The sequence below is a fragment of the Oryctolagus cuniculus genome, chromosome 2 (genome assembly GCF_051225735.1).
Source record: "Oryctolagus cuniculus isolate XC-2025 breed Fujian yellow rabbit chromosome 2, ASM5122573v1, whole genome shotgun sequence".
Taxonomy (NCBI): domain Eukaryota; kingdom Metazoa; phylum Chordata; class Mammalia; order Lagomorpha; family Leporidae; genus Oryctolagus; species Oryctolagus cuniculus.
The window spans coordinates 45,248,182-45,275,261 of record NC_142868.1 but is presented as its reverse complement, the minus strand read 5'-3'; the positions used below and the strand labels follow the sequence as shown (position 1 = coordinate 45,275,261).

Genomic DNA, 27,080 nt, shown 5'->3' with positions numbered 1-27,080 from the left:
GGAGAGATCTTCCATCCATTTGTTTGTTCTCCAAATGGCCTCAATGTCCAGGATTGGGCCAGGCTGAAGCCTAGAGCCTAGAGCTTCTTCTGGGTCTCCATGTGGTGCAGAAACCCAAGTACTTGGACTATCCTCTGCTGCTTTGCCAGGCACGTTAGCAGGGAGCTGGATCAGAAGTGGAGCAGGACGGCGCCGTGGCTCACTAGGTTAATCCTCTGCCTGTGGCGCCGGTACCCCAGGTTCTAGTCCCAGTTGGGGCGCCGGTTTTGTCCCGGTTGCTCCTCTTCCGGTCCAGCTCTCTGCTGTGGCCCAGGAAGGCAGTGGAGGATGGCCCAAGTGCTTAGGCCCTGCACCCGCATGGGAGACCAGGAGGAAGCACCTGGCTCCTGGCTTCGGATCGGCACAGCGCGCCAGCCGTAGCGGCCTTTTGGGGGGTGAACCAACGTAAGAAAGACCTTTCTCTCTGTCTCTCTCTCTCTCTTACTGTCTAACTCTGCCTGTCAAAAAAAAAAAAAGGAAGTGGAGCAGCCAGGACTTGAACCCATATAGGAGGTTGACACTGCGGGCGGCGGCTTAATCTACTATGCCACAATGCCAGCCCCATCAAAGCAATTTTTTGAACTGCCGCAAATAACTCTTTTACATTCTTATTTGAGAAGCTTACACATATTTAAGAATAAGAATTTAAAGCTATTTTTAAGATTATCTAGATCAGGTTTTCCATTTTATAATCTTTGTTGTCCTGTCACAGATTTCTTCATTCTCTTGAATAAATGGAGCTCTATTTTATGCAAACCCTGAGGTGAATAAACCACAATCTAATCTTTGTGCTAAAGAACTTTACAGGCTGGTAGGAAAGATAAGACAATATTAGGAACAACTATAATATCAGAATGGCCTGTAATACGTTAGCATGGGAGTAGTATAATTTGCTAAAATTAGACATGGAAGAAGAGATCTTTTTTCAGTTGTGATGATCAGGAATAACTCTGAATAGCTGACAGTTAATTGCATCTAGAAGAAAGGGAACTACCCAAAGTACCATACTGTTGGATTCATCCAGATATTAAGAAAGGTCTACTGGTAACAGTTGATAAGTTTAGCAAGTTATATGAGTGATGGAAGCAGAAAGTGGAGAAGAAGAATTTCATTTTACTGTGGAAATCACTCAGATGAATCTAGCATGTTCATGACTTGAAAATTTAGGAAGAAATTAAATAGACGAATGGTTAGGTACAGATCAAGTGGTAGCTTATCTTGGAGGTAAGCCATGAAATCAAAGAAAAGAGCAGTCTACTCCTGACTTTAATTCGATAATAACTGAGGAATAAAAGTCTTAGGGTAGGGATTATGGGGTAAGAGAAGGAAGGGTAATTCTTTTTATGGAGTACATCAAATTTCAGATGAAGAGAGGAAGGAAGGAGAAGGAGGTGAGAGAATTAGATTTGGAGTAAATCAAGTTTTCACACTAACAAACTGGTGGTTTCACAGGTACAATGAAGAATGTATGAGAGGCAAGCAGTTAAAGAAAGATGAATGAGGGGAGATGAAGGAGAATATGTTAAAGTTAACGAGCAAACCCTAGCCTACTATGACTGAACTCTGAAATATGTAAAAGAATTGGACACTATGGCTTGTCTTGCAAAGCCACACTGTCGGGGAGAGTAGGGCAACAGTGTCCTTCCCATAAGAAGCACCATGGACAGGCTTCATTGAACATGTCTGTCTGTATTCACCACCATGTATATTTAAAGGGCAGGTAGAAGGGGTGTAACTAATTCAAGGCAACACCAATACTATAGGACAGAACCAACACTGGTGCCAATATACCTTTGCAATCAGCTTGAAGATCATGTAGCTAGGATAGCTTTCCAGGTGGGCCTGGACCACACCCTGGAGCAGTTTACCTGATTAGCAGAAGGCAGGGGTGGAGAGAAATATGACTGGGGCTCCTGCCACCTGCCAGCAGTTAGGCTAACTGCAGGGGCTAGACAGGCAGCCTTGTGGAATCACCCACAGGACACAAAATTTAATGCTTTTACTATTTTGAAAGTACCTAGTAAAACCAATTAAATAGCAATTCACTGCTTGTGCCTAACTTGACTTTTATAGAGTTCTTTCCATGATACGTAAAGGGTCTGCTACAGATGTTTACTTCAATCTCACATGGTTATAGTGATCATTTGTTCTTTTCCTGGGATAATTTCTTAGGTTTTATAAAATGATGTTTATGTAGTGCTTTTTTTTTTTTTCTTGGACAGGCAAAGTGGACAGTGAGAGAGAGAGACAGAGAGAAAGGTCTTCCTTTTGCCGTTGGTTCACCCTCCAATGGCTGCCGCGGCTGGCTTGCTACAGCCAGCGCACCGCGCTGATCCGAAGGCAGGAGCCAGGTACTTCTCCTGGTCTCCCATGGGGTGCAAAGCCCAAGCACTTGGGCCATCCTCCACTGCACTCCCTGGCCACAGCAGAGAGCTGGCCTGGAAGAGGGGCAACCGGGACAGAATCCAGCGCCCCGACCAGGACTAGAACCCAGTGTGCCGGCGCTGCAAGGCAGAGGATTAGCCTAGTGAGCCATGGTGCCGGCTTATGTAGTGCTTTTACAATTTCAAAAAAAATTTTGTATTGAAGAATCAAATATATCACACATATGTATGCACATTTGATAGCATACAACTTGTGAAGGGGGAAGTATTAATATTCTCATTTTACCAGATGATATACCAGGCTCCAGCTTTTTAAAATGTTCTTGTTCATGCATACAGTTACCTTTCACATCATATATATATGTGTGTGTATATATATATATATATATAGGACAGGCAGAGTTAGACAGTGAGAGAGAGAGAGAGACAGAGAGAAAGGTCTTCCTTTTCTGTTGGTTCACCCCCCAAATGGCCGCCACGGCAAGTGTGTTGCAGCCGGCACACTGTGTCTATCCAAAGCCAGGAGCCAGGTGCTTCCTCCTGGTCTCCCACATGGGTGCAGGGCCCAAGGACCTGGGCCATCTTCCACTGCCTTCCTGGGCCACAGCAGAGAGCTGGACTAGAAGAGGAGCAACTGAGACAGAATCTGGTGCCCCAACCCGGACTAGAACCCGGTGTGCCGGTGCCACAGGTGGAGGACTAGCCAAGTGAGCCCCGGCGCCGGCCAACATTTTATATTTTTCTTTCAAGAAAATTTCTTTCTGGAAAATCAGTAAAGAGTTTTTAATTTCTTAGCTCATTATGTATAATTAGATACTTGCAAAATCTCTAAAAATGTGGTCCATGAGAGGATATGTGAGTTACTTCTGTTTTGTAGCTTTTGGGTTTCCTTCTGCTTTTTTCAGTCTTTGATAATATACTGCAAGGCTTTGAATAATTCACAAACTGGATATTCCCAATTGGAATAATTGAGTTTTGTCTCTTCTGTATGATTTAATGTCTACTCTAGGTGAATTTGATTTAAAATAGACTGATTTAAAATCCAGTTTAAATCAGTAGTCAAGAAAATGACATTTTATCATTTTCCCCCATAAGAGTCCTTAGTTTTATTTCCTAGGTCATTCTATATTGTGAAATGAAATATTTCATTGAACTTTTTTCAGAGCAATTTGGTAGTTGTATCATAAGCCAAATGATGATTTGATTGTTTTATTCAATATTTAGCAAGCCTATGAAATGGATACTGCTAGAGTTATCACTTAGTGGACTGATTATTAATATACAGACAAGTGTTTTGGAAAGAGTCTAGCTAGTTTCTACCTCAGAATCTAGATTAGGAAGAATTTTTTAAATATTGCAATAGGCAGCTTGATTCTTCATTTTCTTCCTTTAAAACTCTTTTTGATTCAGAGTTCCAATCCATAATCAAGAGTATATTTTAGAGCTACAGATTGGAAGCTGTCATCACCATCACCTTAATGCTCTTTTTGAGAATTTCCAAAAGGGAACATGGAGATCAACCAACAACATGTGTAACTTCTTTTTTTTTTAATTTTTTATTCAGTAAATATAAATTTTCAAAGTACAGTTAATGGATTACAATGGCTTCCCCCCCCCCCCATAATTTCCCTCCCACTCACATCCCTCCCATGTCCCGCTCCCTCTCCCATTCCATTCACATCAAGATTCATTTTCAATTATCTTTATATACAGAAGATCAGTTCAGTATATATTAAGTAAAGATTTCATCAGTTTGCACCCACACAGAAACACAAAGTGTAAAATACTGTTTCAGTACTAGTTATAGCATTACTTCACATTGGACAACACACTAAGGACAGATCCCACATGAGAAGTAAGTACACAGTGACAGTGACTCCTGTTGTTGACTTAACAATTTGACACTCTTATTTATGGCATCAGTAATCTCCCTAGGCTCTAGTCATGAGTTGCCAAGGCTATGGAAGCCTTTTGAGTTCGCCGACTTCGATCTTATTCCGACAGGGTCATAGTCAAAGTAGAAGTTCTCTCCTCCCTTCAGAGAAAGGTACCTCCTTCTTTGATGGCCCCATTCTTTCCACTGGGATCTCACTCGCAGCGATCTTCCTTTTTTTTTTTTTTTTTTTTCAGGGTGTCTTGGCTTTGCATGCCTAAAATACTCTCATGGGCTCTTCAGCCATATCCGAATGCCTTAAGGGCTGTTTCTGAGGCCAGAGTGCTATTTAGGACATCTGCCATTCTATGAGTTACTGTGTAACTTCTTATCAAGGGGCTAGAATTCCTGTTCTATAAATTCGTGTTTTATATTAAAATGTTAACTGATTGTTTTGGATAGAATAGTTTCTCCAGGGACAGGGATGTGGCGCAGCAGGTTAATTCCCTGGCCTGGGATGCTGGCATCCCATGTGGGCGTCCGTTCTGGTCCCGGCTGCTCCTCTTCCAGTCCAGCTCTCTGCCATGGCCTGGGAAAGCGGAGGATGATGGCCCAAGTACATGGGCCTCCGCAAAAGCATGGGAGACCTGGAAGAAGCTCCTGGCTCCTGGCTTCGGATGGGCTCAGCTCCAGCCGTTGTGGCCATCTGGAGAGTGAACCAGCTGATAGATGACCTCTCTCTCTGTCTCTACCTCTCTCTGTAACTCTGTCTTTCAAATAAAAAAAGTAAATCTTTTTAAAAAAAATAGTTTCTCCAAATTATCTCAAGAGACTTTAGCCCCTGTAGTTTGTGTTTCATTTACAAAATAATTTTTAAGTTTTATGATCCTATTAGATCAGGGCTTTATAAAATGTTAGATAATATTTTTGACTTCGTAGCCAAAAGGAAAAATGAGGATACAGTTTAAATACTTATGAAGGAGAAAAAGGCCACAAATTATTTCTGACAAAATTCAATATAGAAGAATAATGATTGAGTATAATTTTTTAAATATAGCCTACTAATAAGAATGGAAAAAACCGGGAGGAAGATAATGTTTTGCTTAATTTTTTTCAATGTTGGCCTTCTCTGTCATCAAATTGATTATAGATGTCCATCTGTGAAAATGATTCTTAGCTCATATGTTGTACAAAAAACAAATGCACCCAGATTTAGCCTATGGCCCATAATTTGCTGACCCCCTGCATTAGATAATAAGTTACCACTGTTGTGTATTACTTTGAGTGCTATACTTATGTAATCCCTTCTGAAGAAAAAACACATTCAGAGAAATTGCTTAGGTTTAAGGATTTAAGTTTAATTTTTGTTTCAGCATCCTGTGTATTATGGTGGGGAAGCACAGTCTTGCCATTCATTTTCATTTTGAGAATTCGCTGAGTTTTTAAATAAAAAAATTTGTGACAAGCATTTTAGTGGAGGAAAAATGAGATCTCTAATATGTAATCCAAGAACACAGAATGTATATACTTTTCATTATTTAGTATTCTGTTTATTATAATAGGAAATGAATAAATGCCTCTTTAATAAGATTTAATATTCAATCCATTCCCACCTTAATTTTTTTATACAGAAAAAAGGCAAGTTAAAGAGCAAAGACTTTCTGAAAATAACTAGAATTTTTGTAGTTGTAAGAATGAAGCTGAATTCCCGTAACCATTTTTAAGGTTTTAAAATGAACATTATTTATGCAGTTGTGTAGTTTACACATAAACCCACAATATACTCATGAGTAATTTTTATTGTTGTTGCTTTTTATTTTGCTAGGATTTATGTTTGTGTAAGATACACTCATTCCTCAGTAGTGAAACTTTGATATACCGTGTGACAGCCTTGTTCCTGATATGAATTATACACACCATGCAATTAACCATCCTCTAGTATAAGACTTATATCTACTGTGGCATTCACTAACATGTCTGATCGTGTCATGTTTTAGGTCTTGAATATTTGATGTTCTTAATTTGTTATAATTTCATATTTTCAAACAAGTTTGATCTGTTTGCTTTTTTGTGTGTGTATATCCTTACTTTCTGTATTCTCCCCGCTTCTCTGATTCACCTTTCTTTTAGCAAAGATGAGGATTTCTACTTTCAACCTACATTGTTGGTCTTCTGTTTTTGTTAGGAGGGACAGCAGTGTGATAAAAGAGGAAATCAAAGCCTTTCTTGCCAATCGGAGGATTTCCCAAGCAGTTGTTGCACAGGTAACAGGTAAGAGCTGAAAAGCCCTTTATTCTGGAATCATGTCTAATCTCTGTGTTCTGGTGCAGATATTGGAATGTTGCTTGCGTATCTGCATTGCAGTACAGACCTGTCAACTTAAGCATAATAATGTATGCCTGTGATTTAAAACCCATTGTCTCCAATATCGTGGAACTTCTCCAATTTTTTTTTTAGCTTGTGCTAGTAAGTTTTATAGCATTTGTTTTATGAACAGAATTCCCAATTTTATGACTAAAAAAGGATTTCTCTATTTCTCTTCTAATTCTAGCAGAGTTTATGACACATGCACATCCAACTGCTATCTACATTTTATATTTTTGAAAGCTTAACAAGTCCTTCAACCCAATTCCTAATTTTCCCAGTTTAAAAATGATTCCTGAGGGTAAATAAGACTGTTTTTTTAGCTACTTTTCTCAATGTGAAAGCTTTCCTCAACCCATTAATGAGAAGATAATAGATACCATTGTCTTCTGGGATAACCATCCTCTCCCTGCCTTCTCCAAGGTCATCCCTAGTATGTGGTGTATATGTGCCATTCTCTATTCAAATTCCATTTTTATGAGGCTATTAAGTTTGGCGGGTAACATGTCTTTTCATTGTTGGTGTGTGGTCTTCCTTTCTTCAATCTTAATGATTATTAAGACCCTAAAACTTTACTGTACTTTAGTCATTAGGGGAATCAGAAACCCTTTAACTACGTTAGTAGTTACTATACACATGGTTATGCTTTGTACATTGGTAGATATAAAAATTAACTTATCTCCCCATTTTCGTTTTAGCATGCTACTAGTAGCCTCTGTGACTTTGGGCATTTCAGCTTGTGTGCTTTAGTTTTCTTACATCTATAATGAAATATTGAATCTGGGCTCATCATTATGGTACAGCATGTTAAGCTGCTCCTTGCAACCCAGACACCACACATCAATGCTGAATCGAGTTCCAGCTGCTCTACTTCTAATCCAGCTCCCTGCTACTGTGCCTGGGAAAGCAGCTGATGATAGCCCAAGTGCTTATTAGCCCCTGCCATCCATGTGGGAGAAAGGATGGGGTTCCTGTCTCCTGGCTTTGACCTGGCCCAACTCCAGCCTCTGTGGCCATTTGGGGAATGAATCAGCAGATAGAAGCTCACTCTGTTGCTCTGCCTTTCAAATACATAAATAAGTAAATCTTAAAAAAAAAAAAAAAAAAACTTGGATCTGATCCTCAGCTGTACTTTGCTATATTTTAAGGTATTTCTGCTCTAAAGACATTGATATATACTGAAGCTTATACCTAAAAGGTTATAATTTGGTGAAAAATGAAACTTCATATTTCCGAAGTCCTAATTTTCATCTCATTTTCATCTTCATGTCTTTAAGATTTGGCCAGTTTTTTTATAATTCATGTGTGTTATATATTACAGTAGTAATTTTTTAGTAAATGATTTCTCTGTTCATGGTAAAAGATTTTAATTAAAGAGATGCTCTTTCATATAGAAGTTTTAAACTAAAGGAAAGTATATGCATTGTTGTTGGGTTTTTGTTGTTGTCAAGATTTGTTTGTTTCAAACAGAGAGTAGGAGAAAGATTGATCTGCCGATTCAGTTCTCAAATGGCCAAAATAGCTGGTACTGGGCCACACTGAAGCCAGGAGCCAGGAATTCCATGGCAGTCTCACACATGGGTAGCAGAAACTGAAGTATCTGAGCCGTCATCTACTTCCCAGCGAATCAGTGTAGATCTAGATTGGAATCAGAGCAGCTGGGTCTTGACCTGTCACTCTGCTATGGGATATAGGCATCCTAACTGGGGGCTCAACCAGCTGCACCACAATGCCTGCCCTTATTTAATTGTTTGAGTCTTTAGGTGTTTGCCAATAGAATATTTAAAATAAATTCTTTGCCTTTATCTTCAAGGACTAAGTAACAGTACTTAAGGCAATGTAAAGACTAATTAAGCAGCTTTTAATGAAATGCACTGGTAGGCTGGTGCCGCAGCTCAGTAGGCTAATCCTCCTCTATTACCGGTTGGGGCACCGGATTCTGTCCCAGTTGCCCCACTTCCAGGCCAGTTCTCTGCTGTGGCCAGGGAGTGCAGTGGAGGATGGTCCAAGTGCTTGGGCCCTGCACCCCATGGGATACCAAGAGAAGCACCTGGCTCCTGCCTTTGGAAAGGCGCGGTGCGCCGGCCGCAGCAAGCCAGCCGCGGCGGCCATTGGAGGGTGAACCAACGGCAAAGGAAGACCTTTCTCTCTGTCTCTCTCTCTCACTGTCCACTCTGCCTGTCAAAAAAAAAAAAGAAAGAAAAGAAAAGAAATGCACTGGTGTCCAATGAAAAGATGAAGTATTGTCTTTGATATTTTACTCTATCTCCCTTGACTAGAAGCAACAGAATCTTCTAGTTTGCCCGCCTTAAAAAAGAAGACAAAATTGTAGTGTTATGGAACAGAATTACAAAGTTGATTTCTGACAACGTTGAATACCCTCAATCATCTTATACTTCCAAAATAGTAGCTTTAAACCTATCCATTCAAATCAAAATAAAAGCACTTTAAAAAGCATTTCTTAGGCATATGTAAAAGCATTAGATGCAACATGATTTATCAGATATTGCTGTTTTGCAAAGAGAAGCTAGAAGATATGTCTTTACATCATGCTATTCAAAATATAGTTAATAGAACAGCAGAACTGACATCACCTGGGAGCTTGTTAGAAATGTAAAAATACAAAGTACCACCCTAAACCTGGTAAAACAGAATTTACATTAAACAGATCCTCAAGGGATTTATATTTGAAAACTACTATTCTATGAGACTGGTACACCGCCATGATATTAACTTCAGTGAATCAGCACTGTTTGACATTGCCTCACTTAGTACTGTGCCATCTCTTGTTTTTGAAAGTTTTCAAAGCAATATTTACACATTTCTCATCTGTTTTACCACATAAACTTCCCTTTGTTACCCTAATTATGAGATTTTGGTAATGTTAAGAACTTTTTTCCCCATTTCAACTTTACCCAACCTTGTTTTTCCTCTTCTTTATTTCTCCCCTAAAGTCAAGTTTATCACCCTTGATCAGATGTATTTGGTGGTTCACCATTATCTAAAAAATGAAAGTTCATATAATGTGATACCAACCTGCCCTTTTTATTGCTGTCTTTTCAATATAACCCAAACTGAATTCAGCTACTTGGCATTTCTACATGCTGCTCATTTGGCTGCTTCTTCGTTGTACCTGAGATGCCTTTCACCTCCTCATCTCAGTCTTAGCAGTTTTTACTTATCAAGATTATCTGAGCTATTACTCACCATCTCTCTGTTTGACTTCTTTGACTTCTTTGAGCCCATTAGGTATCTGGTTTTTTGTCCCTGAAATTAATTCACCACCTCTCAGTTTAATACTCTGACATTATACATGAACTCTGAACAGTTCATTTTTACCTAATTCCCTTGTGTAAAGAGAGTATCGGTGATGCTTATATAAACTATACCTGTGAAAAATTGCCTACTTTGACTTCTCCAGAGAAATATTTATTTTCTCCACTTATGCTGCATGCTTTTTTGCCATTAAGAAACTTGAATTGGGTTGATGTTGTGGTGCAGCAAGTTAAGCCTCTACCTGCAATGCTACATTTTGTATTGGAGCACAGGTTTGAGTCCCAGTTGCTCCACTTCTGAGCCAGCTCCCAGCTGATATGCTAGGAAAGCAGCAGAAGATGTTCCAGTTACTTGGATCCCTGCATGTAGGAGACATGGTTGAGTTCCTGGCTTCAACCTACCCAAGCCCAGCTATTACAGCCATTTGTGGAACAGATGGAACATGTTTTTCTGTCTCTCCCTCTCTTTGTTATTCTGCCTTTAAAATAAATAAATCTTTAAAAACATGAAAAGAAAAACTTGCATTTTTCTTTTCTCTATTTCATTTACCTATATCTGGTAGGAGAATGAGGGTGACTGATAACCAGATTGATTCATTGTCCTCTTGTGCAATTTATTGAGTTCTCTGTTTCTTGTGAGTTATTAGTGTCCTGTTTTTCACTTAGTTTATCCTGATCTCAAGGTAAACTTGGGGCAGTGCTTCTTTTTGCAGAGAAGAGAGCCAACTAGGAAATATTGAGAATATGAGTAAAGCCTGGCTCTCATAATTGGTCTATCTAGGACAGCATGGGCTGGGAAATGAGACTTCTAGTCACTCAGAGCTTACTCCCTAGGACACCAGGTCGTAGGCATACCTGGTCAGTTATAGGTATACTTTTTTTTTTAAGATTTTATTAATTTATTTGAGAGGTAGAATTACAGACAGTGAGAGGGAGAGACAGAGAGAAAGGTTTTCCTTCTGTTGATTTACTCCCCAGATGGCCACAATGGCCGGAGCTGTGCCAATCCAAAGCCAGGAGCCAGGTGCTTCTTCCGGTCTCCCATGCGGGTGCCTGGGCCCAAGCACTTGGGCCATCTTCTACTGCTTTCCTAGGCCATAGCAGAGAGCTGGATTGGAAGAGGGGCAACCAGGACTAGAACCAGCACCCGTATGGGATGCCAGCACCACAGGTAGAGGATTAACCTACTGTGCCATGGCACCAGCCCCACACTTTTCTGTCTTTAAACAAATTAGTCAAGTATATCTTAGCAGAAAACTTACTTGATGAAATCTACCCCGAAATACAGTTTAGGACATGCTGCTCTAGAATCTTATTCTTTAACCGATGGTTTTAAAGTCAGTTAAATTCAACTCTTAGTATGTGAAATAAATCAACCTTGAAAAAAAAATGAGAACAAGTTGTGCATAACAAAAGAAAATGCTAAATTAAAAAATGTGGTGAGGTGCAAAATTATAAAACATGCGCTTGTTCCAGAAACAAATACAGTTTCTTTTTATAGATTTGGAGGATTTCTATAATAAGATAAACAAGAAGTTCATGGGTGGGGTCTGTATAAATAATATCCTACTGATAGGAAAAATGACAGTATAAACAGGATATAATAACCGTGCCTGCTGAATTCCCAGCATGTTATTTGTAGCTTCTTTCATAGTCACAGCTGCTTCCAACAGGGGGATTTTTACCTCTGGAAGAGGTCGGCCAAGATTCTAAATTCTCACTAACAATGGTGGGGTAGTAAGTATAGCCTTTGCTTTAGTAAAAAACACATGTATTTTGTGTTCACTTTCAGGGTTAAATGTTTTCATAGGCTATTTAAGAATTCTTAAACCTTTTTTTTATAATGACCTCTTGGAAAAATCAAGCACACTGAATAAATGGGAGTGTTTGCTGAGTGCTTATCAGCCAAAGAAATTTACTAATTAAATTCATGTCATCTGAAAAAAATAAGTACATGGAAGAAGAGGAGACATTTAGATACAGGGGTGGGGAACCTTTTCCTGCCAAGGGACATTTGGATATTTAGAACATCATTTGTGGACTATACATAATTATCAACTTAAAAATTAGCCTGCTATATATTTATTGAATTTCAAGACCTGCTTGCGGTTGCCTTGGCAGAGTCAGACCAAATGACTTCGTGGGCCTTACACTGCCCGTAGGGTGAACATTCTCAACTCCTGGTTTAGACTCTCTGAATTTTAAGAAATGTATCACAATTTTGCTTTCTTGGATTATAATAATATAATGAGAAAAAAACAAAACAGAATACCAGGGTTCTAACCTTTCTGCCATTTAATTGCCCTCATGACCCAGAAACTCATGTTCCTTGTTTATGAGATAAAGGGCTTTTGCCAAATAATTTCTGTCTTAGTCCATTCAGGCTGTCTGCTATAACATACTACTAAAAACTATAACATAATACTAAAAACTAAAATAGCTTATAAATGAAAATCAAAATTGATTCAGTATCTAGTGAGAAGTCCCTTTTCTGATAGATGGTACTTTCTTGTGTTTTCACAAGGTGAAAAGAATGAAGGCACTCTATTTGGCCTCTTTTATTAGGGCACTAATTCCATACATGAAAGTTCTATCCACATGACCTATCACTTCCCAATGCCCTGTCCCCTAATATCATCACCTTGGGGGTGAGGATTTCAACATAGGAATTGGGGGAGGGGTATACATAAACATTCAGATTATAGTAATTTTTAAGTATTTTTTCTAGTGGTCAGTTCTGTTTTAATACTGTAACTGCATTTAACAACTATATATCTTACCTGTATTTGGTGATTTGCAATCCCAAAATACAAGTTCTGAATTGGTTTTAGAAGTGTTCCAGCTGGGGCTGGCATGCAGTGCAGTGGGTTAAGTCACCCCCTGCAACCCTGCTGCTGGTTTGAGTCCCAGCTGCTCTGCTTCCTATTTAGCTCCCTGTTAATGTGCCTGGGAAAGCATTGGAAGATGGCCCAACTATCTGGGCTCCTGCCACCCACGTGGGAGACCAGGATGGAGTTCTTGGCCTCAGTGTGACCCCCACCCAGCTATTGAGGCCATTTTGAGAGTGAACCAGTGGATGGAAGTTCTCTGTCTGCCTCTCTGTCACTCTGCCTTTCAAATAAGTAAATCTTTATAACAACAAGCAAACAAAAAGAAATGTTCCAACTGTACTCAAATCACTTCCATTTCTTATCTTTTAAAATGAAGGATAAAAAGACTGTATAATCAACATAATAATTGTATTATGAAGGTGAATATATATTGATCCTTTCCCAAATCAGAGATATTCTGAATTTAAAATAATCTAAATATTTAAAATATCCTAAATTTAAAAATTATTTAAAATGTTAATATACTTTATAAAATAAAACTTCATTTCTAGAGCAGTTTTAAGTTTGCTGCAAAATTCAACAGAAAGTTTCCATAGGCTCCATGCTCTGCTTGCAATTATCTTTTACTGTAGTTTATATTCCCTCTTGGTGTTGCATATTCTATAAGATTGGGACAAATGTATAATGCACCATTATAGTATCACACAGAATAGTTTCACTGCTCTGAAAGTGCTCTGTTATCTGCCTCTTCAACCCTTTCTTCTCTCTGATCCTTAGCAACCACTGATCTTTTTACAGGCCACATGGATTTACTTTTTCCAGGATGTCATATAGTTGGAATCATACAGTATGTAGCTTTAACTTGACTTCTTATACTTTGTAATAATGCATTTAAGGTTTCTCTATATCTTTCTGTGGATGAACAGATCATTTTCTATTAGCGCTAAATAATGCTGCATTGTTTGGTTGTACCTGTTCAACTACTGGAATGCATAGTTGTTGCTTCCGAGTTCGGGCAATTATAAATAAAGTTGCTGTAAACAATTATAATTTATATCTACAATAGAAGAGCAATATCGATAGAGCATGAAATCACAGACAGTGGAATTATTCTATTATAATACAACCAGATATCATTATCTTGCTCATTGAACAAGATTTTATCAATTCTTACCTAATGAATTTTACCAATTTTATGTAGATTTCTAAATTGAAGGCTATCACGTCACTACAGAAGAGGTTTCTAAATGTGAAATAAAATTCTGTCTCCAAATTCAAAAGATTTAGAGTTTTGGTTTCTGATAGGAGAAACTTTTTCATATCTTCTTTGAGTGGACTTTATTAGCAATGTTATCAATGTTTTACCAAGTGCATTTTGGGATTTTTCTCTTGTTTTATAGTCTCTGGACAGGTGTCTTGTGGTTCAAAAATTCTTGTTCTTACTTTTTATCTCATTTTCTTCTATCTTCAGTTTATTGGCAAACTATTTTCTTCTAAACACAACATATAAGGTTATATTTTTCCCCCATAGGAAAAAAGCCAGTCCCTTCCATATCTAAATGCCTATATTTTCTTAACTTTGGAGAAAGCTAAATGAAAAATTGGAGTGAAAATAAAACTGGAAGATATTCTTTGTTGTTAGAAAGTCAGTTCTTTACAATCACTGAGATTTATTGTCCTGCTATGGCTTTTGTCATCAGAAATGCAGAACATAGAGCAGTACATTTTTAACATAGAGTTAGGAAGGTTGATTATCAACTGTAAAACAAGAACTCTTTACCACCAGCTTTAAAAGTACAAACTTTATTTTTACTTTTTCTTTATTTTTTTAAGATTTATATATTTTGAAAGTCAGAATTACAGAGAGAGAGGGAAACAGAAAAAGAGATCTTCCATTCACTGGTTCACTTCTGAGATGGCTGCAAGGGTCAGCACTGGGCCAAGCCAAAGCCAGTAGCCAGAAGCTTCATCCATGTTTGCCATGTGTGTGGCAGAGGTCATCCTCTGTTGCTCTTCCCTGGCTATAAGCAGGGAGCTGAATAGGAAATGAAGCAGCTAAGATACGAATTGGCACCCATATGTGGTGCTGACATTGCAGACTGTAGCTTTACCCACTGTGACACAATGCTGGCCTCCAAACTGTATTTTTTTAAAATTTTTATTAAAGGGAACAAATTTCATAGGTGCAATTCTAAAAAGATAGCCGTATTTCTCTCTTCCTTCTCTCCCTCCCTCAATCCTTCCTTTGTCTTTTGTTTTTTTTTTTTAAAGTTTTGCAAAAACATAATTTCAATCCACTCTATAAAAGCTTAATGCACTACTAAGCAAAATATTCAACAAGTAAAATGTAGAAAGAGCAAAGTTTCACAGGAGTATAAATGAGCTAAAAACAACAATCAAATCATAAGATGTCTGTTTCATTCCTATACATTTTTTCTATTCTATATTAGCTACTACATATGATATTTCTCTTTGTGGGACTGGCTTATTTCACTAAGCATAATGGTTTCCAGTTGCATCCATTTTGTTAGAAAAGAGAAGATTTCATTCTTTTTTATGGCTGCGTAGTATTCCATAGTGTATATATACCACATTTTCTTGATCAAGTCATTGGTTGATGGACATTTGGGTTGATTCCATAGCTTAGCTATTGTGCTACAGTAAACATGGGAGTAAAATAACTCATTTCTATGTGGATTTCCTTTTATTTGGGTAAATTCCCAGGAGTGGGATAGCTAGGTCATATGGTAGATCTATTTTCAAATTTCTGAGGAATTTCCATATTGTCTTCCATAATGGTTGTACAAGTTTACATTCCCACCGGTGGTGTAATAGGACACCTTTTTCCCTATATTGTCATCAATTTTTGGATGACAGCCATTCTAATTGGAGTTAGATAAAACCTCATTGTGGTTTATATTACATTTCCCTGATGGCTAGTGATCCTGAACGTTTTTTCTTGTGTCATTTAGCCATTTGCATTTCATCCTTTGAAAAATGCCTGTTCATTTCCTTTTCCCACTGCTTAACTGGATTGTTTCATTGTTGAGTTTCTTCAGCTTTTTAGAGATTGTGAATATGAATCCTTGATCATTTGCATAGTTTGCAGATATTTTCTCCCATTCTGTCAGTTGGCTATTCACCTTGTTGAGTGTTTCCCTTACTGTTCAGAAGTTTCTTACCTTGATTTAACCTCATTTGTCTATTTTTGCTTGAATTGCCTGTGCTTCTGGTTTCTTACCCAAGAAGTCTTTGCCTGTGTCAGTGTCTTACAGTTTCCCAGATGTTTTCCTCTAACAATTTGATGGTATCAGGTTGTAGATTTAGATGCTTGATCCATTGTGAGCTGATTTTTGTATAAGGTATAGGTGTAGGTTTTGTTTTATACTGTTGCACATGTAGATCCAATTTTTGCAATGTCATTTGTTTGAGAGATTATCTTTTTTCCAGGGATTGGTTTTAGCTCTGTTGTCAAAGATTAGTTGGTTGTAGCTGCATGGATTAATTCCTGGGGTTTCTGCCTTATTCCATTTGGTCTACATGTCTATTTTTGTGCCAATACGAGGCTATTTTGTAGTATGTCTTGAAACATGTAGTATGTCTTGAAATCCAGTATTGTGATACCTCTGGCTTTCTTTTTGTTGTTTAAGGTTTAAGATTGCTTTAGCTATTTGGAATCTCTTATGTTTCCATATGAATTTTAGCATTATTATTTTCTGGATCTGATAAGAATCTGATTGTTATTTTGATTAGGATCAAATTTGTGGGGAGCAACTCAGACTAGACTAAGTTACTGGAATTAAGACTTATTCTGTGCATCTGCTCTCCCACCATATGGCGCTGAGAGAGGAGTAAACAGCTTCTACACAGCTGCCTCCAGTTCAACCAGTAACCTGCAGGAGTTGGTCCTGCTCCTGATTGGAGGAGAGCAGCATACTCGGCGTGTGGGTAGCAGAGTTGGGATTGGTGGAAGAGGACTATAAAGGAGGAGAGAGACAACATGCACCAGGAACATCTAAGGGGAACATCTATCTGAAGGAACACCTGTGCAGCCCCCGAGAGAGCCGGCCGGCGGTGTGCCGCTCCCCCGTGGAAGTGGGGAAAGTGGCCAGGGGGAACCGCCCTTCCACGGAGGTGGAAGGGACAGTAGCCAACCCGGGAAGAACCAGCAGCAAACCCGGGGAGGGCCGAGCAGACAAAAGAACAGCGCAGGGTCCTGTGTCATTCCTCCACGAAGAGGGGGAGCGACATAATGGTGCCGTGACTTGGATATGAAGCCTAGGCAGGGTTCAGTGTCGCTCCTCCACGAAGAGGGGGAGCAACATAATGGTGCCGTGACTCGGATAGGAAACCTAGGCAGGGTTTAGTGTCGTTCCTCCACGAAGAGGGGGAGCGACAACATTGATCTATAAATTGCTTTTGGTAGTATGGACATCTTGATTGTATTAGTTTTCCAATCCACAGACATGGAAGATTTTTCATTTTTTTTGTGTCTTATATTTCTTTCTTTAATATTTTGTAATTTTCATTATTGAGGTCTTTTATAGCCTTGGTTAAATTTATTCTAAGGTATTTAAATTTTTGTAGCTGTTGTAAATAGTACTGATCTTAAAAGTTGGTTTCCAACCATAGCGTTGTCTGTGTATACAAGGGTATTAATTTTTGTGTGTTGATTTTGTATCCTGCAACTTTACTAAACTAGCTTATGAGTTCCAGTAGTCTCTTAATGGAGTCTTTTGGTTTTCCTGTATATAGAATCATGTCATCTGCAAACAGGGATAATTTGACTTCCTCCTTTCCAGTTGTATCCCTTTGATTTCTTTTTCTTGCCTAATGGCTCTGGCTAAAATTTCCAAACTATATTGAATAGCAGTGGTAAAAGTGGGCACTCTTATCTCATTCTGGATCTTAGTGGAAGTGCTTCCAACTTCTCCTCAGTCAATGTGATACTGACCTGGGGTTGTCATATATTGCCTGATTATATTGAAGAATGTTCCTTCTATACAAGTTTACTTAAGGCTTTTATCATGAAGGGTTGCTCTATTTTATCAAGTGCTTTATCTATTGAGATAATGGTGTGGTTTTTATCCTTCAGTTTGTTCATATGACGTCACATTGATTGATTTGTAAATGTTGAGCCATCCCTGCATACCAGGCATACCGCATGGTCTGGGTGAATGATGTTTCCAATGTGTTGTTGGATTTGATTGGTTTCACGGCATCTATTGAGGTAATTATATGGTTTTGTTCTTCTGTTAATGTGATATATCACATTTATTGATTTGCATATGTTGAACCATCCTTGTATACCAGGAATAAATCCCACTTGGTCCAGGCGAATGATCTTTCTGATGTGTTGTTGGATTTAATTAGGTAGTTGAGAATTTTTACATCTGTGTTCATCAGGGATATTGATTATAGTTTTCTTTCTTTGTTGTATCGTGTTCCAGTGTTGGAATTAAGGTGATGCTGATCTCGTTGAAGGGTTTCAGGAGGATTCCCTCCCTTTCAGTTGTTTTGAATAGTTTGAGAACAACTGAAGTTAGTTCATTAGAAGTTTGGTAAAATTCAGCAATGAAGCCGGTTGCACGTGGGGTTTTCTTTTTTGGGAGGGTCTTTATTATTGATTCAATCTCCATCTTGTATATTTATCTATTTAGGTTTTCTGTGTCTTCATGAGTCAATTTTGGTAGATTGTATATGTCCAGAAATCTGTTTCTTCTAGCTTTTCCAATTTTTTGACATATAGCTATTTATAGTAATTCCTGATGATTATTTTTTAATTTCTGTAATATCTGTTGTAACATCATCTTTTTCATCTCTGATTTTCCTTATTCATTTATTTATTTATTTTGACAGACAGAGTTACAGTGAGAGAGAGAGACAGAGAGAAAGGTCTTCCTTCCATTGGTTCACTCCCCAAATGGCTGCTACGACCGGCGCACTGCGCAGATCTGAAGCCAGGAGCGAGGTGCTTCTCCTGGTCTCCCATGGAGTGCAGGGCCCTAGCACTTGGGCCATCCTCCACTGCCTTCCCAGGCCACAGCAGAGAGCTGGACTGGAAGAGGAGCAACTGGGACAGAATCTGGCGCCCCAACCAGGACTAGAACCCGGAGTGCCGGCACCAGAGGCGGAGGATTAGCCTAGTGAGCCATGGTGCTAGATGATTTTACTTATTTAGATCTTCTTCTTTTTTTCTTGATTAATTGGATCACTGGTATATCAATGTTATTTTTCAAAAAACCAGCTCTTTATTTCACTGATTTTTTTGTCTCATTTTTGAGGTTCCAATTTTGTTTATTATCTATTTTTCTCTTTCCTCCTACTAACTTTGGGTTTGATTTTTTCTTGTTTTTCTAGGTTTTTGAGACACATTGTTAAATAACTTTCCAATTTCTTGATGTAGCTGCTATAAACTTTCCTCTTAACATTGCTTTTGCTGTATCCCATAAGTTTTAATACATTGTGTTGTCACCTTCATTCATTTCTAGGAATTTTTTTATTTTGCCTGATTTCTTTTATGACCCACCATTCATTCAAGAGCATGCTTAACAGTCTGCATGTGTTTGGGTATTTTATAGAATTTCTTATGTTGTTGTTTTCCAGCTTCATTCCATTGTGGTCAGAAAATGTACATAGTATTATTTCAGTTTTTTTTTTTTTTTTAATTTGTTGAGACTGGCTTTATGGCCTAGCATATAGTCTATCCTAGAAAAAGTTCCATGAACTGATGAAAAGAAATGTGTATTCTGTGCCTGAAGAACGAAATGTCTGTAGATATCTACAAGGTCCGTTTGGTCCATAGGGTAGATTAGCTCTGTTGTTTGTTGTTGTTGTTGTTTTTGTCTAGTTGATGAAAGTGGGATGTTGAAGTCCTGCATGGTTATTATTGTATTGGAGCCTGTGTCTCCCTTTAGATCCATTGAAATTTGTTTTAAATAACTGGGTGCTCTAGCATAGGTGCACATACATTTACTATAGTCTCATCTTCCTGTTGAGTTGATTCCTTAATCATTACTTAATGACCTTCTTTGTCTCTTTAGACAGTTTTTGTCTTAAAGTCTTTTTTGAGAGGATGAGAGTTCTGATATTAGGATAGCCACTCCTGCTCATTTTTTATTTCCATTTGCATGGAATATCTTTTTCCATTGTTTCTCTTTGTGTGTATTTTTATTAGTAAGATGTTTCTCATAAGCAGCATATAGAGAAGTCTTGCTTTGGAATCAGTCAGCCAGTCTGAAACCTTTTAATTGGAGAGTTTAGTCCATTTACATTCAAAGTTATTATTGATAAGTAATGACTTGGTCTTGCCATAGTTCTGTAAATATTCCTATTTTTTGTTTTGGATCTCTTCTGTACTATTATTAGTAGGTTTTCTGCCTTCATATTCTTTTTTTTTTTTTTTTTTTTTTTTTTTTTTTTTTTTTTTGACAGGCAGAGTGGACAGTGAGAGAGAGAGACAGAGAGAGAAAGGTCTTCCTTTGCCGTTGGTTCACCCTCCAATGGCCGCCGCTGCAGCCGGCGCACCGCGCTGATCTGATGGCAGGAGCCAGGATCCAGGTGCTTTTCCTGGTCTCCCATGGGGTGCAGGGCCCAAGCACCTGGGCCATCCTCCACTGTACTCCCTGGCCATAGCAGAGAGCTGGCCTGGAAGAGGGGCAACCGGGACAGAATCCGGCGCCCAGACCGGGACTAGAACCCGGTGTGCCGGCGCCGCAAGGTGGAGGATTAGCCTATTGAGCCACGGCGCCGGCCTGCCTTCATATTCTTTTATGATGCTGATTATCTTTCTATCTCTGTATATAATACATCCTTAAGTATCATTTGTAAGGCTGCCCAGGTGGTGAAAAATTCTTTCAATTTTTGTGTGTTTTGGAAAGTCTTTATTTCACTTCATTTCTAGATGATAGTTTCGCTGAGTATTGTGTTCCAGGCTGACAGTTTTTTTCCTTAAGTACTTGGACTGTACCTCTCCATTTTCTACTTGCCTGTGGGATTTCTGATGAGAAATCTGACTAAAGATCCTTTTAAGATAATTGGCATTTCTCTGTTGTACCTTTTATAATCTTTTCTTTGCGTTTTACTTTTGAAAGTTTGAATATAATGTGTCAGGGTGAAGATCTTCTCTGATTGTGTCTAATTGGGGTTCTGTGTGCTTCCTGTACTTGGATGTCCATATTTTTGTCCAAATTTGGGGAATTTCTGTTGTTATTTCACTAACTTTTCTAAGTCATTCTGCTTTTCCACTCCTTCAGGAATGCCTAACATGTATATTTTGTCATTTGTTGATATCCCATAGATCCTGAACACTATTTTCATTTTTTGTGTGTGATTTTTCTTTTTTTTGTCATTTGTTGATATCCCATAGATCCTGAACACTATTTTCATTTTTTGTGTGTGATTTTTCTTTTTTTTTTTTTTTTGTCTGACTTGATATTTCAAAGGCTTTGTCTTCTTTAGGCTTTACACTGTATTTTTTATTTGACATATCGAATTCTTCATTTAAAATATTTTAATTTGATTATTCTTTAAGATTTCTATTTCCTGGCCAAATTTCTCATCCATGTCATTCATCAATTTCTTTAACTCATGTAATTGTTCCTCTGTATTTTTGAGTAATCTTAGAATCAATCTTGTGAATTCCTTTTCAGATATTTTATCAATATTCTGATGATCACAGTCTAATATTGAAGCATTATTATGTTCCTTTTGGGGAATTCATATTGTCTTCATTTTTCATATTTTTTGTTTTTCTAAGATTTTTACACATCTGGAGAAACATTTGTTGATATCTCCTCTGAAGTCTTTGTTCTTGGGAATGTGTCCTTAGGCATAGTAGGATGTTCGCACCTTCATGGGATATCCAGAGGTGTGTGCTGAATGGGGCCAGGGAGCTCTGGCCTGAGCTTGTGGGTGGCTCAGAAGTCTAGACCTGAAATATGTGTGGTAGCTCTCTAGTCAGTAGGGAGAGGGGATGATCACCTTGGCTGGCATGATCACTACCTCTACTCTTTGTACCAAAGTGAATCTCTGTGCCTGCACACCCCTCCCCCACCTCAGGTGCTTGAACTGCAAGAAAAATCTATGGGTTGCATAGTGTGAGCATGCTGTCCTCCTGGCTTATAGCACAGTCCCGGGATTCTCACAGTCACTAGATGCAGGGTTCCCATAGTCTCTGCAGCTATATGGGAGCCACTCTGTCCAAAGAGAGAGCCATTCTGTCCCTGAGCTGGGCACCTTGGTGGGTATAGGGGAAGAAGGCAATATGCCATCCCTTCACCAAGTTAAGTGGGCACCCTGCTCCCCTCCTCCCAGCCAACTCCTCCACCTGACCTTTGACTCAGAGTCAGTAGGCACTGTGGATTTCTCCCTTTGACAAAAACCCCCAGGGGTACACATGGCACTGAAGCCTCCACTAGCCTTATTCTAGGAAGATGGCACTTTCTTTGCTGGTGGGGGGAAGGAGCAATGTGCCCTCTGTTCAGAGTTAGGAGGTTACCCTACCCACTTCCAACTTGCCCACCTGGACTTAAAGTCAGTGGGGACCGTGGTTTCTCCCTCTGACAAAATCAACCAGAGGCACACAGGCTGCTGCAGCCTCCTCTCGCCTTATGCAGCTTTCCTGCTGATGGGAGAGAGAGCGATGTGCCCTCTATTCACAGAGTTAAATGGGCACTCTGCCCTTCGCCAACTCATCCACCTGGAATCAAATCAATGGGTACCACAAGTCTTCTCCAGGCAAGATCAACAGTGGAACTCAGGCTTCTGCAGAGTCCTCTCAGCTCACTCTAGGAAAATGGCCTCCCCACCCTGGTGGTCACCTGGGAGCTGTTGCATGTCTGTACAGTCCTTGCTGCTCCACAGGGTCTCTCTTCTTAGTGTAAATAGATTTTTACTACAAAGCCTCTCCAGTTATCTCCCAGAAACATAGATATTCCTGTTTTTTTCTGGTATTTTCCCATTATCAAAATCAGCACATCTTTTCTCCCCTCAGCCATTTTGGAATCCTCAAACTGTATTTTTAAAAATTTTATTCTGTGATACAGGGGTTTCTTCAATTCAGTAATTTTCATTTTTGTTTCTCCTAAATTTTTGTTAAGGAATTATTTATTTGAAATGCAGAGTGACAGAAAGATCTTTCATTCTCTGATTTACTCCCTAAACAACTGCAACAGTCAGGGCTGTTCCATGCCAAAGCCAGGAGCCTGGAACTCTACCAGGGTTTTCCTATGTGGGTGTCAGATGCCCAAGTGCTTGGGCCATCTTCCACTGCTTTCCCAAATACATTAGCAGGGAGCTAGATTGGCACTAGCCCTGTCTTCCCAATTCTTATTTCCTAAGATTGTAGAAAAGAGCTATTCTGAAGGGGTAATGTTCCTTTAAGTCTTGAGTGAACTATTTCTTACCTGACAGTTTAATTTATATATATATATTTTTTTTTCTTTTTTTTTTTGACTGGCAGAGTTAGTGAGAGAGAGAGAGACAGAGAGAAAGGTCTTTTCCATTGGTTCACCCCGCAAATGGCCACTATGGCCGGTGCGTTGCACCAATCCGAAGCCAAGAGCCAGGTGTTTCCTCCTGGTCTCCCCTGTGGGTGCAGGGCCCAAGCACTTTGGCCATCTTCCACTGCCTTCCAGGGCCACAGCAGAGAGCTGGACTGGAAGAAGAGCAACCGGGACAGAATCCAGCACCCCAACTGGGACCAGAAACCGCAGCGCTGGCCAATTTTTTTTTTGTATTTTAAAAAATAAACCCAACAGGGGTAAATGACTGAAGCAGGAAGTGATACTCTAGTAATAAAGTCAAAAGATATGTACGTGTGATAAAATAGGAAAACCTGAAGTTCAGCAGTAGTCCATGTGGGTCCTGACAATTTTATAAATAACATTCTGCAGAGGAAGGCTCTGAACAGAATAAATGCTTTTTATTGTAGACTATAGATACAGTCCTTTTGTCATTAAGGAATCACCCTGTTAACTCTTAAAGTTTTACTCTGAGATAGACTTTAAATCAAATAACTCAGCATCAATTGCTATAGTACTTTCTTTGTCAGGAAAATGTACCTAGGTTGAATAATGTATAGTTACTAAATCTAAGTAAGAAACTAGCTTGAAATAAATGACAACTGAGGACCTGGGTATGTGGAAAGCCTATAAAATTTTGAAGCAGTTGTTCAAATGCTTTTGTCTAATGTGTCAAATGTCTCTAAATTTGGCTATGCTAATTGATATTCACAGAATAAACTGAGAGTACAGGTTTCTGTGTTGTGTCAAATTTATACATTAATATGATCGATACCACATCAAGATCTTGATTCTTTTCAGTATTTCAACAAGTTCTCTGGTATCTTTTTGCAGTCAAATACCTGTCCCCACTTGTAATCACTGACATTCATTGCATTCAGTTATTTTTGTTTTGCCTTCTCTAGAATTTCATGTAAATAGAATCATACAATACATATCTCTGGCTTTTACCATATAACATGATGCTTTTCAGATTCATTAGTGTTGTGATATGTATCAGTAGTAGTTCTTCTAAATGCTACATATTCCACTGAATAGTTAGAAAAAAATTAGTTTATCTATTAGTCAGGGTTTGACTGCTGTGAATTAGGCTGTCATGAACATTTGTCTGCAAGTTTTGTGTTTGTTTTTCATTCACTTAGAAGTGGGATTGTGGAGTTGTTTGTATGTTTAACTTTTTAAGGAGCTGGCAAACTGTTTTCCAAAGTAGCAGACCCACTTTTGCATTCCCATCAGTGGTGGATAAAGGTTCTAATTGCTTAGGCACTCTATTCAGTGCTTAGTGTTTGTGGCTTCTCTTTAGTTTACTCATTCTAATGCATATGTAATGTTATTTTTAGTTTTATTTTGCACTTTTCCTAATGACTGATTATTTCTTTTATGATAATTTGCTATTCATGTATCCTCTTAGGTGACATGTCTGTCAAATCTTCTGTGTATTATTTTAATTTTTAAAAAATTTATTTTCATTTATTCAAAAGACAGACAAAGGCAGTAGATGGAGACAGAGAGAAATCTTTAATCTGCTAATTCACCCCTTAAATGCCTGCAACAGCCAAGGCTGGATCAGGCTGAAGGCAGCAATACAAAACTCCATCTGAGTATTCCGTGTTTGTATCAGCACCCCAAGTATTTGAACCATCATCTGCTGCTTACCAGAGTGCATTAGCAGGAAGCTGGACTGGAAGTGGGGTAGCCAGGACTCCCAAACTAGACACTTTGATATTGCAGGTGAGTATCCCACTCAGTAACAAGCTGCTGTACCAAACGCTTGCCCCACCACATATACACTGAGAAAGATAGTGAGAGAGACAGAGCATGCTTCCATGTACTTGTTCACTCACCAAAGGATTGCAGCAGCCATGTCTGGACCAGCCAGTAACCTGAAGCCAGCCAGGAACTCCATCTTGGTCTCCTAATGGGAGGCAGGGACCAGAGGACTCTGGCTATCTTCTGTTATCTTCCCAGGTATATTAACAGGGAGCTGGATCAGAAGTATTGGAAGTGGGCCGGCGCCGCGGCTCACTAGGCTAATCCTCCGCCTAGCGGCGCCGGCACACCGGGTTCTAGTCCCGGTCGGGGCGCCGGATTCTGTCCCGGTTGCCCCTCTTCCAGGCCAGCCCTCTGCTGTGGCCAGGGAGTGCAGTGGAGGATGGCCCAGGTGCTTGGGCCCTGCACCCCATGGGAGACCAGGAAAAGCACCTGGCTCCTGGCTCCTGCCATCGGATCAGCGCGGTGCACCGGCCGCAGCGCGCCGGCCGCGGCGGCCATTGGAGGGTGAACCAACGGCAAAGGAAGACCTTTCTCTCTGTCTCTCTCTCTCTCTCACTGTCCACTCTGCCTTTCAAAAAAATAAAAAATAAAAATAAAAATAAAAAATAAAAATAAAAAAAAAAAAGAAGTATTGGAAGTGGAACAGCCAGGACTTAAAATGGAACTACAAAATGGGATGTGGACATCCCAGGAGGCAACTTAGCTGCTGTGCCACAACACCCTGTTTAAATTTATTTTTAAAGATTGATTGATTTGGGGCCGGTGCTGTGGTGTAGCAGGTAAAGCTGCTGCCTGCAGTGCCAGCATCCCATATGAACGAACACCGGTTCAGTTCTTGGCTGCTCCACTTCTGATCTAGCTCTCTGCTATGGCCTGGGAAAGCAGTAGAAGATGTCCCAAGTCCTTGGGCCCCTGCACCTGTGTGGGAGACCCGGAAGAAGCTCCTGGCTCCTGGCTTCAGATTGGCCCAGCTCTGGCCATTGTGGTCAACTGGAGAGTTAACCAGTGGATGAAAGATCTCTCTCTCTTTCTTCTCTCTCTCTCTGCCTCTCCTTCTCTTTCTGTGTAACTCTGACTTTCCAATAAATAAATAATTCTTAAAAAAAAAAAAGACTGATTTATTAGAATGGTAGAAAGAAAGAGAGCTTCCATTTAGTGCTTTACTTCCCAAAGGCCTACAACAGCCAGCCATGGGCCAGGCCAAACCCAGTGGCCAGGAACTCCATCCTTTTCTCCCATGTGAGTGACTGGAACTCAAGATCTTGGGCCATCATCAGCTGCCTTCTAGGCACATTAGCAGGAACCAGGTTCAGAAGCAGAGTAGCTGGGACTCAAACCTGGTGTTCCAGTTTGGGATGCAGGCTTTCCAAGCACTGGCTTAACCTGCTGCACCACAACTGACCTGCCTCCATCTTTTTTTAAATAGGTTGTTTGCTGTATTTATTATAAGAGCCTTTTGTATATTCTGGGTATTAAATCATTAAATATATGGATATATATAAATCCTACTCTGAAGCTTATGTTTTCGTTTTCTCAGTATTATATTTCAAGACAAATGCTTTTAATTTTGATTAACTTAAATTTATCATTTTTGCCCATTTATAGTGCATTCTTTTTGTGTCCTAAGACAGTTGTCTAAACAAAATCTCAAAGATTTTCTCTTGGAGCCAGCACTGTGGCACAGTAGGTTAAGCTGCCACCTGTAGCATCCTGTATGAGCTCTGGTTAGAGTCCTTGCTACTCCACTTCTAGTACAGCTCCTTGCTAATGTGCTGCAAAAGCAGCAGAGGATGGTTCAAGTGCGTAGGCCCCTGCACCCACTTGGGAGACCCAGATGAAGTTCCAGGCTCCTAGCTTGTGCCTGGCCCAGCTCTGGCTGTTGGCCATCTGGGGAGTGAACTAATAGATGGAATTTCTCTCTCTCTCTCTCTCTCTCTCTCTCTCTCTCTCTCTGTATGTGTGTGTGTGTGTGTGTCCCTCTCCCTGTAATTCTGCCTTTCAAATAAACAAATAAATCT

General features: G+C 39.5%; 1 protein-coding gene across 39 annotated transcripts in view; it reads left to right on the top strand.

Moving 5' to 3' along the window:
• The window catches only part of HMBOX1 (homeobox containing 1), a 224,176-nt gene that overhangs the window by 103,373 nt on the left and 93,723 nt on the right, over positions 1-27,080 (top strand). For all 39 annotated transcript variants that reach the window (XR_011386240.2, XR_007918102.3, XR_011386241.1 and 36 more), the window contains one exon: positions 6,482-6,567. Coding sequence is in view for 31 of the 39 variants with exons in the window: in XM_051842545.3 (XP_051698505.1) it covers positions 6,482-6,567 (86 nt within the window). In the remaining 8 variants the exon portion in view is untranslated. The remainder of the gene's footprint in view (positions 1-6,481; positions 6,568-27,080) is intronic.